The following is a 14,455-nucleotide window of genomic DNA, read 5'->3' as shown; positions in this document are numbered from 1 at the left end:
CCCAGCTGTGAAGCAGTGTAATGTGTCTGGTTGACACACAGACAAGCCGCTGCACTGGGCATAGCTCTCCTGATTATGTCACGATTGTATAACCCATCCGATAGGAGCTTTTGTTTATGGCTCCCAATGGAAAACATTGAGCGGTCTCTCAGAGCACTGCTGCTGTCATGTGTGCTGTGATTGTGAGATAACAGTCAGCCTTTTGTCTTTAGGGGCTGTGTATGCTTGAGATGTGCTGATATATCCATTATCTTTCTGTATATGAACTTCAGAATGTCTTTCTCTCACGTTGTACTTACACTCTACAGTTTCACTGTAAGTGTGTCATTTGTCAGCCTTAATGATTCAGATACTACCTTTTTTCTCTTGGGTTCACTCTAAGCCACTTGAGTTTTCCACATCAAAGCTGAAGTTTTCTTTAATTAGTCTTGTTTACTTCGATAATTGTGTGTTGTTTATTGAACTCTGTTGTGTTAGATACACCACAAGCATAAAAAGCTACAAAATGTCAGCATTCTGTTTGGTTTCTGGTTGTGTAATGATTTTTTTATGCGTATATACGTCTGGGTTCTTTTTCTTGTAAAAACAGCAGCATAAAAGATATCATTATATGGCCATTCGCTTTGCTTTTTGTTGCAGTAGGCAGGATATTTTCTTCCTTGTCGATACTTAAATATAGTTTCTGCAGTCCTAATGACAAGTCTTTCAGAGTTTCAGAGAACTTTGGCTCACCTTCTTGTAATTGACATCTCTCCTTTTTCCTCTGCTCATCCTTTTCTCCTTCCATTTTTGTCTTTTTTTAATTTGGTTATTTCGCATTGCATTCGTGCATTTCATCTTTTTCATTTATGTATCAGTGCTACTTTTTGGTTTGGATGGAATTTTTTTGGCAACTTTTCTGCTCCTGATTTGTTGTTAGTCGCACATACTCAATCAGTCACACAGGCGTACAGCTGCTGACGCATTTGGCAGGCATTATTACATCGCTTAACTCCCTTGGGCATGAAATAACGATCTCTCACCGATGCAACATTGAACATGCTTTTGTTCAATTCAGAATCACACAGAATCACTCATGAAAGGAATATTAAATTAATAAAAAGATGTAATTAGCCTTTGTGGTGTTCTCTTTGTGGTGTTAAGTGCTGAGTTTGCCAGGGTGAGCTGTGGGTGAACAAAGTGACAGGAAGCATTGTCTTTTTGAGTCTCTAGAAATGTTGGCTTTCTCTCTCTCTCTCTTTCGCTCTCTCTTGTCTTCGTAATGTTTTTCCACTGGTTATGCTTTTCCACCAAATGAGATCAGACTGCTACAGGGTGATACACGCACTAGTGGAGATCAAAGGATAGGGTTTCTATCTTTCTCTATCTCTCTGTCTCCACCTTCATCTGTTCCTTTCCCTTTCTCTCACGCACTGTTATTATATGCTATAAACAGTTTTTCTATATGTTTTAGGGTATTCCTAATCTGTTACTGGTGTTTTTATTAACCAGACTGTAATTGTGGGTTTTTGTATGTTACTTTTTTATATAACAAAGACATCCAACATTAAAGAACAAGTGGACACAACATTATGATTTGTTAGCAGCTGGACTGTGATACATCACAGCGTTTGTTTTTTGTTGGCTGCAGATATAATGACTGGCCTGCTGTTTCAGTACCAAATATTCCTCTTGATAATGTCTCTGTGTGTGTCTCTCTCATTGTTTCTTCAGGGTTGCAGAGCTCCAAAGGAAGCGTGTTTCCAGTGACAGTTCTGTGGCAGAAGCTCTTGCACACAGTGACTCGCTCAGATCAGCCAAACCAGCTCTCAGCAGGTAAGAGCTACACAGAGAACGTTTATGATCCTCTAGAACACATCTCTGAAATTCCAGCCACGTGGATCAAGCCTGCTGCCATAAAAAATCTTTTTTTTTTTTCAGGCTGAATGTTCTTGCATGTTCTTTTTGATCTATGTCTGTATGGCCCTAAGCAGAATATTGAGTTCTGTGCTGGTATGAGAGATGCTGATCTGTGAATGTTGAGTAGTTCTGTGTGAGAACCCTTACTAGCTAATCTTTGCTATAGCAAAAAAGAACTAACTCCTTTTGCATATCTCTTTTTGTGATGTTTTATTTATAATGTGTACAGTGTGTAGAGCTGGGCAGTATGAAGTACACTTGATGGGCAACAACACAACTAATGTGTGTATATCAGTTTTATAACTCGATCGTTTCGATTGTAGCTCGTCCAGTCAGAGTCAGTACCAAGTACCGTTTTACTGCATTCTTTTTAATGTTTTGAGTGCTTTGTTTTTAGCTCAAATGCTAGATTTTTAATTTAATGTAAATAATCATTATTATAATTTAATAACTATGAATAATCATATATTTTATTCTGAATTCTGAATAAAAAGAGAAAATAAAATGATGAAGTTCCCTTTTAATTTTAAAGTATTGCATCTATATGTGTAAAAGATGTGTAAATGTGCTCATCTGTGTGCTTGAATCTGTGTTGGTTAATTTGCAACTTCAACTGTGGCCACCAGGCATTTTTTTGTGAAAAGTATGACATCTCATTTACTGTGCAGGAATGCATTTTGCATTTTCCTTGCACTCTGAGTGTGTGTGTGTGAGAGAGAGAGAGAGAGAGAGAGAGAGAGAGTATATCCAAAGGGTTTTCATGAAGGTTTTTTAAAGATGCATTTAATAGTTTCCCATGAGCGTTTCATGAGGGCTGCATGAAAAGATGAAACTGTTTTCGAATACATGTCAAGACGCTTACAGTACATTGAAGAAAATGCTGGAATATTTAATTGATTATATTTGCTTAGAAGTCTCTGTTCCTGCTTATTTTTTTATATTGTTTAGAAAATATATCTGGCAGGACAGAAAGACATTAGGCACCTGCTTCTTGTGATGATGTTTATATCTGCATATGTGACCAGGAGAAGATAAGTAAAGTTTTCCTTAGATTCCCTTTAGGATCCCAGACCTCATAATGGCATACAGAGAATAGAGATAAAAATACAAAAAGCTGCTGGCCATGAACTGTTAGGTTTTACTGCACAGAAGACATAAGGGATATCACTGGCTGACTGCTTTCTAGTCAGAAACCACAATCACAAATCTCCCTCTTGTGTGAAATCAGCTCTGTAAAGCACAGAGAGCTGTCCTGGACTCACACAATCCTTTGTGTTCCTAAATGATGGCCTCTTTGGGTCCTATTAAGTTTCTCCTAGGGTCAGTGATATCTCAGTAAAAGAAACTTCAATGTCTGCCTGTGGTACATTATATAACATTTGTGCTGGCCATGAATTTATATGCTCCAATGGGGTCCAGGCCACAACCCTGCCTGAGGGGAGGAATATCTGGCCAAACCAGAGATAATGGAACCACCCCGTTTGTAATGGTGAAATGTATCTGCGTTACATCACATACTTAATGCCTTAAAACTCTTTAAAATGCCACACCAACTCAATCCACAGTCCTTTTAATTTTATTGCCCTGTTTTTATTTTCTTGTGTGTGTGTGTGTGTGTGTGTGTGTGTGTGTTTGTTTTATTTTCCATGCCATATACTGTATAACGTTTTGGTTAGGGTTTGCTCTACAATTTTCTCAGCCCAAAGTGCTTAACACTTTTTATACTTGCACGTTACATATATTTGTCATATTTGCACATTTCATACTTTTTTTTTAATTAAAGGAAGACTGATACAGCTCATACTTTAAAATACTCTTTAATGCAACAACAACTGTGTATTACTGAATTGATTTGGTATTTTTTCCTTTTACATTCTACCACATGCTGAATTTTTGATTTGCCCTTTTCTTTTGCATATATCTTGCATATCCAATTTTAAAATCCACAGTGAATATGTATGAGCTGTGTGCAGCCAACAGAAAACAAGAGGTTCAATGTCATGACAGTGACAGAGCAGCTCTAATACAACCAAAACCTATAACCTACGTGTACCTACAACTTTTACACTATTTTATTTTTATTTTTTTTTTACTGCCATGCATGTATCTGTATTTTCTTTGGGAAATGCAAGTTTGGGAAACTCATTTGTACTGTGTCACTGTTATGTCAAACGATTATTATTTATGGTCATGTCTTTATCATTTTTGTCTTCTCGTTCCTTTATTTACTCATTTTTAAAAATATATATATATTTTGTTGTTTTGAAGGGTGGGGGGTGTTCATCGCTCAAATACAACAGCAGCAGATTTCAAACCTACCAGCAGGTGAGACAAAGCTTTACAGATTTGTGATGTTTCTGTATTCCTCCCCTCTCTGTACCCTTTCAGTTGCATCTTTTCAGAGCTGCTATAGATGTTAGTGTTGAAAGTGTTCAAAGCGCGGCTCTACTCTTTTAATCCCAGTGGGGATAGTTTCCGGCAGCCAGTGGCTTTTCTTAATGTGCACTATGAGTGTCATTGCTGCAATGAGGAAAAGAACTCTAGCACAGCAGGACCTCACCATTTGTGCTGCTGATTATTATTTTTACTGGCCTGTTCTGTTCCTTATTAGGCCCAGCTGTCTCTGTTGACACGACATTAGAGGGCAGAAGAGATGAACACACCAAAGTTCTGCAAATCAAAGTACAATCAGAGTAGTAATTTACCCTGTTCTGGTCTAATTTAGTCTGTGCTGGTCCAGTGTAGTCACTCCTAGTCTTGTTTGTTCGTGTTTTGTCTTGTCTGACATTCTCCAGTGTGATGTCTATCATTGTATTTTCGAACTGCTGTTTGCTTGAAAACTAAGGGCTGGTTCACACAAAATGCATTTTTGTGTTTCACTTCATTGCTTTTTGTTTTTCTATGTAAATAGCTGCTAAATGGATGTCTTTGACAATTGCGATTTGTCTCACTGTTCGCACATAAGCTTTCTGTTTTGACAACACTGTAAGGTTAAAAGTTCAACTTTTAAAAACACATCTCAAGACCTTGCCTTTCTTTCATTCATCAGCGCTGCAGCTCTGCAGTTGGATACTATTGTGTGGCATCTCACGTTTTTTGAAAGCAAAAATGCGTTCCTGTGTGAACAGTCCCTCTTAAAGGGATAGTTCACTCAATAATGAAAATCATGTCATCATTCACCCATCCTCTTGTTGTTCCAACCCTGTATGACTGTTCAACATAAAAAATGAAATTTTGAGCCGTGTCTTCACTGGTTTACTGTCCCTTTAAGGGATGGCTTCAACATAGACAAGCATAAAGATAGCTTGTTTAAATTGTGACAGCCTGAAAAAATCATTAATCTGTTCTTATATGACACTATCTCTTCCAGTGCTCATATTCTACAGCTCATCAATACCTCAAATCAGCTTAACATGCTCGAAAGTTTGATTAAACCAACAGCTAGTGCTCTCTCTCTCTCTCTCTCTCTCTCTCTCTCTGTATCTCTGTCTACCAGGGAAATTGATTAGGTTTCTGCTATTGTTGGTTTAATTTTGAATAGGAGCTGTAATTAATTGATGCATGTTTTATGTTGTTTTTCTGTCATACATAAATGAGGGATTTGCATTTTCCTCTGTAATGGAATTATAGCTGAGCCCATGAGTAACTCTCATTCTGAGGCAGATTTACATCTGAGCACTGATGCTCAAAGCAAATAACAACAGGAGGAAGCAGGAGCGCGAGTGAGAGATTAGCCCCTTGTTTCCTGAGCAGAGCCATCTTTAATGTGGTGTCTGTAAATGGTAAATTGGAAGGAGCATAATAAAGGTTATATTGATGAGGAGAAGCAAACAAGAAAAGATACTCAAGAGCAGCGAGGGCAGTTTAATGGTGCATCGCAGCCTTCATTATCAAGCTGAGATCCCGTTGATGCCAAAGTCTGATTGGTCTCTAGTGAGCTAAACTTTGACCCTTAAAGCCTTCCTACATTGAGGTATATTGAAGTTTCCTCTAATGGTATTGTATTCACAGCACGGACCATCAAGCGCCCTCATTAAGACCTGCTTTTGTTTAAAGAAAGACTTCTGCTCATAAATCTCAGTAGTGATTAGAGGAGAACATTTCAGTCCACAATCAATAATAAAACTGGCTTGCAAATGTGATTTGTTGTATTTGTGAGAGCTGGTAGGAGCTGGTGATCTGGCTGAGTAAACGCCAGGGCGGTCCGGATTCAGATTGCTGTTTCTCTCTAGAGCTAATAAGGGGTTTCTGGACTCATATCGAATAATTGGCCCAATGTCACATTTCTACCCTTTCTGTAAATGTGCTAAATTACTACCAATTACAGCTAGCAAAAACTCAATAACCCCATTAAAGCTGCTGTGAGCATGTGTGTGAGTGCAGGGTGCATGTTAGCGTGTCTTAGTGTGTGAGTGTGTTGTGAAAGCAGGCTGAGGAACGTCAGTAATTACAGCTGCCATCTGGGTTACATACCAAGGAATGGTTCAGACATGTTTAAACACTGGGTGATCATTTAGTCTGGGGGAATAAACCATTGCCAGCTTTTCCTCCAGGACATGATGGTTAGAGAGATGCATTTGCCCTGATTCCAGTCACATGCATCAAGCTCTTGTAATGCATAGAGCTTTGAGTGTCATCGTCAAATCTTCCCTCCTCATGAACTGTAATGTGAGTCCCAGCTCAGCTGTTCACCGTTTTCCATCTGAAGAGGAAGAGGTTGTATTTCAGCAAAATAGATATGGCTGAAAATAAATGTGGATGCTGATCACTTCAGCAAGAGTATAGCTCAGTGATGTGAATCTGTTCGAAGTGCTTAAGTTGTGTTTTTCTCAATTGTAGTGCTGCTGTGAACTTTCAGTCACACAGGAAAAGATTGGCTGCTCTGAACATTCCCCACGGCTGACCAGAGATCAGTGTATTTGAACCTCATTTGTCATGATAGAGCTTTATGAAAAGATAAATTGTGATTGATAGAGATGCTTTTTGATAGCTGAGAGTCGCGATTTGTGGTTTCAGGGGTCTGAAATCCACTTATCTGAGCAAATTTTGCTGCCTGAAGGCTGAACCTCAGCTGCAAGGCTAAAGGAGCCGTGCAAACATTACAGCAAAGGTGTGTGTGTGTGTTGGAAAGACATGTCAGAGCCCAGATTTATGAGCCTGCAAACTGCTTTTAATTATGGGAAACACTCAGATGCCTTAGCAAGGCTCCCCCCCCCCCTCTCTCTCTCACACACACACACACACACACAATCACTCAGACATATCACAATGGAAACAGTGTGTTGTGGCTTTGACTTAAGTGTTCGTGAACTCCGTTACCTTTCCCTCACTCTTTTTCTGTCTCACTCAATTTGAGACAGTGTATTTATTGTTCTTCAATTGACTGTGATCTGACCTCTGACCCCTGCATTGCACTTCATGATGATATACCAAAGATCTGCATTATAGTCAACTCTTATATGAAAAGCTTTCTGGTGAAAAAAACTATCTCAGGGCCACACTGCTTTTAGCAAAGTTCAGAATCCAAAGCCCTGTGCGCCACACGTCTCTGTTTCTTAATGTCCCAGCCGCCTTGTTGTGTGGTGCGGAGCTCTTTGATCAAATATTCTTTTAGGTGAGAGCGCACAGAAGATGCTCCAGTCAGGGGAAGAGACAGAGAGACGATGGCATCATCATTACCATTAGGCGGGTTCGACTTTGGCTGCGCCTGCCTTTACCAATCAGCGAGATTTTTGGGGGAGGAGTTGAAAAAAAGAGCCATCAAATAGGACACTTTAAACTTCTCTTAGTGATGTTCGCACAGTGTTTGTGTACTTGTGGATTAGATGTAATGTTTCTCAGATAAACAGATATTTATGTGTAGCAACCAGAAACACTGTTCATTGAATAGGTTATGTGCTTCTTAATACAGAGAAGAATGTTTATTTTGAATAGTTTTATTTTGATGAACATAACATTTGTAACAGTGTGACATTAAGATTGCATGAAGAGTTTTAACTGTTATGAAAATACTGATGTGTGAGCATTAGTGGAACTTGTGTGATCAGATTAAATATGAAATGCACACCATCGGTGTGTCTGACCAATCATGAAATGGCTGTTATCATCAGACTCTAGCAGCCACTTTGGAAAAATTATGCTGGCTGATCCAGCTGACTGCCCTCGAATCACTCTTGTGGTACTATTTCTAACCGACATGCCCTCCTCAAGACTCGGATCATTCTGTGCGGTGTGTGTGCAAGTTACACAGACCTCATGTCACTCAGATAGCATTGCTCTTATATGCTGAAGCTCATTTGAAGTCATTATTCTTTTGTTAATTAAATTTCTGAGATCTGCATGCATGTGCATTGTAGCCATTCTTTAGGATCATTTGAACAGCTTCATCAAGAAAAACATCGGGAGATGGTTCAAGTTGAGATTAATGGCTTCACACAGTGTGTGCATCAAGAGCTTTAGTTTCAGATACTTGCTATGAAGAAGTCCTCTAAAAGATTTGTCAGTTGATTTGAAGTGTATCACTCAGATGTTTCTTTTTCTCCCACAGGTTTGACAAGAGCGACCTGAACGATGCAAACTCGGGTAAGGAGTTTAAGTAGTGCTCTAATTTTGCGTTCATCTCTTCAGTGAATGAACATCAAGGGAACTTTATCCAGAGTAGCTTTGGTCTAATTCTGAACAAATAAATGGAAATGGAAACGCAACGGCTGAATTTTAGTCTTTCTTGTGAGAACAAGTTAAAGTCGTACAGTGTCTCAGGTCTCTGCGAGAAACAAATTGGGACCGCTACATGTAGTGGAGGAGCAGCTCTTGCTCTATGAATCGTTTCTGACTTTCATTACGTGTAAGTTGAGTGTTAAACGCTCCTTGGTCTTCGTTCTTGTTCCTTTTTAATGAGCTGCTGCCTGTTAGGAGAGGGCATGTGCCAAGGCTGTGGTGTTTTCCGCTCTCTTGGCATTGGTAGAGGAGGAAGAAAGCGAGGAGGAAAGGACTGTCGCTCAGTCTGTGAGGTGCAGCGGGGCAGAGCAGGTTATCATCACTCACATTGATCCACATTAGAATTCAGCGCTAGCTCCAAAGCTTCCTGGCATGAGCAGAGGAGGAATGCATTTCCGAAAACCTGATTTGGCCCTCTGCACGCTTTCTCTAGACAGGAAAAAAGACTCTTCAATTCCATAAAGCGGCCGAGTTTTGAGAGCTGGATTGGAGCGGGCATATCTTTAGACACAGGCGTAGATTTAGCCATGCAGTGCGCTCTACAGCGCGTGTTAGCCGACATCCCAGCTGGGTGTTTTCATATTTTACCTCTCGAGGTTTGTGAAGCAACACACAAGATTGCTGGATTAGGAAGGCAAATCTACAAAGGGCATTGCAAAGCTTTGAACACAGATTTAGCATATTGAGACTGAACCCTCAGAGCCAGCATCAGCTAATGTGATTAACACCCATAATTAAAATCGTATTTTTACTCCCTTTTTAACTGTCTGCTCCCAAAGCATTAAATAAACAGAACATCTTCTTGTGTAACTCTGAATAACTTAATATTGAACAAATATGCATAAGCGATTTGTGCATGCAGGCAGTTTCTGAATAATAATACCTCTAAGTAATAATGGAGTCATCAATTACCATGAGGAAACTGCAACACTCGTATTGGCACATTTTCTGGTATCACAGCTTTACAAATCTTTTACAAATAATGCATTTGTTTTTATGGTGAGATGCCGTACAGATTCACACATATGGTCACAATTCATCTTTTGAAATTTAAATAATGACATATTTATTTTCATCTTCTCATAAATCCATCTTCCAAACAGTGTTTTTGCCTTACCCTGAATCACTACAGTAAGCCTATAAAATAATTTATATATATATATAGATCTGCCGGGTCAGATTTAACTGCATGCCTCCCTCCATCATTTTTCTGTGCGTTTGTCATATTTGTAAATAAAGGAAAGAAGGTCAAGTTACCACTCGACAATGCCCAAAATAAAACTTCAACAATTGCTTGGCTTTTCAAAAATGTTTAGTCTGTATAAAATTTAATTTACTTGGTTCATAAAAAAATGTCAATCTCTAAACCAGTTACTACATTCGCCTGTTTGCCTAGAACTAGCCTACTAGCAAAGTTGTATTTGTTTCTTAAATGAATAGCAATCAATATGTCTAATGCCAAACTTTTGTAACGTTTTTTTTGTTGTTGTAAAAATGGCAGTTTTAAAAGTCAAAACAACTGTGCCATAAAAGCTACTTACTTTCTCTTAATTTTTTTTATTTTTGGATGTCTGTCTGTCTTTCTTTCATTCTTTATTTTATTTATGAGTCATGGAGTTTTAATGTTGTTAGTGACATTTGCATATTGTGCTTATGTATTCATTCATCTGCGCATAATTGTGGAAACACAAGTTGCATAGTGTAGCTTTAATTGCACACAAGTAAAATTATTCAAATTAGATCAGGATCAATTAAAATGGCTTCATCCAGTTTAGCTACCAAAAACAGCAAAAACATACTTCGGTCTCAATTAAACATTTTTTTTTATGCTAATGAAATACTGTTCTGATCACCTGTCATCTTGGTACACTAAGCCTTTGCTTTAATTACACTTAAGTAATCATATCAAAATAAGTTCAAGATCAATTAAAATGGCCTCCTCCAGTTCAGCTATGAAAACAGCAAAAAATAATGTTTCAGAATCCATTAACTCTGTTTTTGATGCTGATGACATACTTTTTCACACATCCAGTCACATTTAATCTTAGTAAACAGTATTTGCTTTGTAATTATTTAAGTCAAAATAAGTTCAAGAGCTATAAAAAAAAAGAAGAAGAAACAATACCCTTGAATCTTCATTAATAGAGTATTCTTCTTTAACAGTGTCAGCAGACAATCTAATTGAATGTGTGAAGAAGAAGGACCATCAGAAGGTAAGAGCATCATTTGAATACATTAAGCACATAAATACAACAACCTTGCTTTTTCACCTTCTTGGTTTCTCAGATTTCGGTGTTGGCCTTTGGCAGAGGTTTTTTTTTTTATTGGTTTGCAAGCACATACACCTATTATTTGAGTTGGTAGCTCTGATGTTGTGTTTTGACAGTGATTTAATATGCAAGAGAGCGATCCGCGTGCTTTTAGTTAAATGTTCACTCGGCCTAAAGGATATTCTGTCGTCTCTAACGCAGGACTGACCTCACCATTAAATGTCAAGTATCTTGCAGAGCGGAGGCGGAACCAGATAAATGATCCTGCATATTCTCTTGACCTTTCACTCGTTCTTGGTTTCTATGGTGACCAAACAGGCTTTCTCTAGAATGATAATCTCTCACACCTAGCCCAAAACCTGTTCCCACTCGGTACAGAGAGGAGAAGAGGGGACATTTCAGATATTAATGAGGGTGTTTGGCATGTTGCAGTGGGCAGCGATGTACAGTACACAGCATCCTTTACCTGCCCCAATATTTTTTCTTTAAATAAGCATCTCACTGCCCTTACAGCTGGACCGTAGAACCATAAATGGTCAACTCTGACATTTAAACTCGCACAAAATATGCAGAACTAAATTCAGTCTCTCACACACACACAGATGCTCAGGTGTGTCTGTAATTACCCGATTGTGGAGTGCAGAGAGAGTGTACTGTGTGGTGTGTAGATGGTGTCTTCTCTTTCCTCTCAGGGCATTCATCATCAGGAATCTCCTCCAAGTGAGACTGAAAACTGGTGGATAAAAAGCCTCTGATGGTACTAATCTTTCTAGACTCACTGGACTGGTGATAATGCCAGTATTTTATGCCCAAACTCTCTCTGGTGTGTAAAAAAGTCCTGGCAAGTTTCTGACAGATTTTGGGCTTTATCGCATGGAAGGGTCCTTTGAACCCATTGAGACGGTCACTGGCATGTTTGCTATCAGCCTCCAGCCAACCTTGTGCTTTTCTCCTTCACTCGATTCCGTTTGAATAATTGTGTGGAAACCAGTACTTTTTGGCACTTTCCAATAATTAATAAGTCTCAGAGATCAGGGTACCATGTGGCTTCCCATAATGCTGCTCTCTTTGGTTTTCTATTGATTGGGATGTGTTTGTTTGTATGACTGGCAGCTTTTTCTCTGCAGTTGAAGGAGCTGCATAAGAAGGGGGCTGACCTGTGTGTGCAGGACCCTGTGGGCCGCACCCTGCTGCATTATGCTGTGGAAGTGGGAAGCAAGGAGATCGTCAGATACGTCATTGATAATGGTAAAATGATCACGTAACACATGTCTGTAACATAGACAAACTGGCTTTATCTGTGCTCATTTTTTTTAATGCCTGTATGTTTAACAATCAATTTAAAAGCTGCAGAACAAATTTTACGTTTCCAATCCTTTAGATGAGCAGGTCTCTATGATCATAAGAAACACATTGTGGTGTGTCCAAACTTCTGATGGGTATTGTTTGCTTTCAGTCGCTGTTTTGTGTGTTATCTGTAGTGTGTGTGTGTGTGTGGGGGGGGGGGGGTGCTGTGTGATCAGGTCATCTCTCTCTCTCCCACGCAAGCTTTTTACAGCTCTTCATTAAGCAACACACCATCACCTCAGGGCACATGCTTTATTGTGGTTGCAAGGTTTGATTTTTTTTCCCCCCCTCTTTTTCCACAGCACCCACCGATATCCTGGATGTAACGGAGAGAGAAAAGTGAGTGTCATACTGAATGCACACTGATGCAATTTGTTATTTTTATCTGTTGACAGTAAAAGTTCAAGTTGTATTTTATGATACTGTAGTCAGGAAGGCCATGGTTTTTCAAGAATTATCTTAAGTTTAATTTTTTTGCAGGCTTTTTAACAGCCTCCAACTTGTCTTGTGTTTTTCTGCCTCCTTTCCTCTCTATTTATCCCTCTGTCTCTATCTCTTGCTTCCTCTCTGTCTCTCTTTCTTTCTTATTCAGTGGAGAGACGGTATTGCACAAAGCGGCCTCGTTGTGTCAGAGGACAATCTGTCATTACCTAGTGGAGGCGGGAGCATCTCTCATGAAGACAGACTTACAGGTGAGATAGATATGTAGAGAAATCCACTTAATATTCATGTTTGATGCTGGAATAAAGGGAATAGTTCACCCAAAAATGAAAATTCTGTACTCATTTTAATCAGTCTCATGTCATTCAAAACCCATAAGACTTTGTTAAAGGTTAATCTTCGAAACACAAATTAAATTGATTATTTTTGGATTGTTTAGATATAAATCTTGTGTATTTACAAGACTTGGATTAAATGGCTTGATTTATATGGGTTTGTTTTACAAAGCCATTAGTACCTTTTTGGATCTTCTAAGTTTTGGTTACTTGGCCTTTCAATGAAATAACAGAAAACTCTCAGGTTTCATAAGAAATATCTTAGTTTGTGTTTCAAAGGTTAACCAAAGTCTTATGGGTTTGGAGCAACGTGAGGGTGAGGAAATAATGATGAATTTCCTTTAATGTTCATAGCGGTCCACTTACATGCACAGAAACGTTTCATGACCAGGTCTGATGTAAAAACACTATGACAAATAATGTCATAGCATTTGATAATGTTATCGATACACATCCTGTCAGAGTTTATTCCCTGTTTGTACTTGGTATGAGAATTTAGGAAGGAATAATTTGGGTAAGTTCTGAAAACAGGTTCATGCCAAGCCGGTTCTCTGTAGATGTTTGTGGCTTTTGGATCTCTCTCATTTTGGCTGCAGCCTCCAGCTGGTCTCCATCCCTGAACGTCTCTGTACTCAACTGCTCTGTTAGTCAGTGCTGACTAAGACCTCCGCATGAAACAAGGAACCATTCTTCCCCCCCAGCAGCCCACCCTCTCCCCCGCTCACCTCCACAGATCCAGCCAAGAGACTCAAGATCTCCTGCAGCACTTTTGATTGGTGTACCGCAAAATTACACACAGCTGTAGACACACTAGACTCTAATTACTGCCTCTCTTCTTTTCAGAAGAAACATCAATTTAAAAACTACTTACTTGAAGAGATCTGTGAGGGAATGATTTTCCACAAAGCACAGAAATCTCATTTGTGGCTAGAACTCTCAGTACTTGCTTGCGCACTCTCTCTTTTCCTGTAGTTTTGTACCTTTGCACCACTGGGCCTCAGTGTAACGGTCTCCTCTAAAGCTCTCAGCAGTCTAACGGACCTTTCCCAGCTCCCATCTGATAAATGTGAGACGGCACTGATTGAGTCTCCTGGGTGCCAATGGTCTCCAGTCTGTCTGACAGCCTTCAGTTCTATCTGTGTAATTATCAGGAACTCATGTGCTGTTGAGGGAGATGAAATGTGTAAAGTCACCGGTCTGACACGGTCTGAGAACAGACCAAGATGAAGATTTTTCTCTTCAGAGGATATCCCATGATTTTCATCTACCCTCTTCAGGGAGACTGTACTCCTGTGCTCCTGACAGACAAGACCTGATTTAGCGGTGACATTTTCCTGGACTGTGGTCTGTTGCGATTAACAGCTCCATCAGCACTTTTCTGCTCTGCTTTCCCTCTGTTTCCATCAAATCTAAGGATCGCACACTCTTGGTTTCATTCAATCCAGA

The 14,455-nt window shown here is 39.4% G+C and overlaps 1 protein-coding gene across 15 annotated transcripts in view; it reads left to right on the top strand.

Annotated features, from left to right (window-relative positions):
- The window catches only part of dgkza (diacylglycerol kinase, zeta a), a 109,805-nt gene that overhangs the window by 91,536 nt on the left and 3,814 nt on the right, over window positions 1–14,455 (top strand). For 13 of the 15 annotated variants that reach the window (XM_058781348.1, XM_058781350.1, XM_058781351.1 and 10 more), the window contains 7 exons: window positions 1,714–1,815; window positions 4,168–4,224; window positions 8,447–8,481; window positions 10,780–10,829; window positions 12,014–12,134; window positions 12,536–12,572; window positions 12,826–12,925. In XM_058781348.1, the coding sequence (XP_058637331.1) occupies window positions 1,714–1,815; window positions 4,168–4,224; window positions 8,447–8,481; window positions 10,780–10,829; window positions 12,014–12,134; window positions 12,536–12,572; window positions 12,826–12,925 (502 nt within the window). Of the gene's footprint in view, window positions 1–1,713; window positions 1,816–4,167; window positions 4,225–8,446; window positions 8,482–10,779; window positions 10,830–11,999; window positions 12,135–12,535; window positions 12,573–12,825; window positions 12,926–14,455 lie in introns of those variants that run through there. The other 2 variants (XM_058781342.1, XM_058781347.1) reach the window with 2 other exon arrangements.

Source organism: Onychostoma macrolepis, chromosome 07 (genome assembly GCF_012432095.1).
Source record: "Onychostoma macrolepis isolate SWU-2019 chromosome 07, ASM1243209v1, whole genome shotgun sequence".
Lineage (NCBI taxonomy): Eukaryota > Metazoa > Chordata > Actinopteri > Cypriniformes > Cyprinidae > Onychostoma > Onychostoma macrolepis.
The sequence above is the reverse complement of the archived record's forward strand: the minus strand, read 5'-3'. Positions and strand labels throughout refer to the sequence as shown.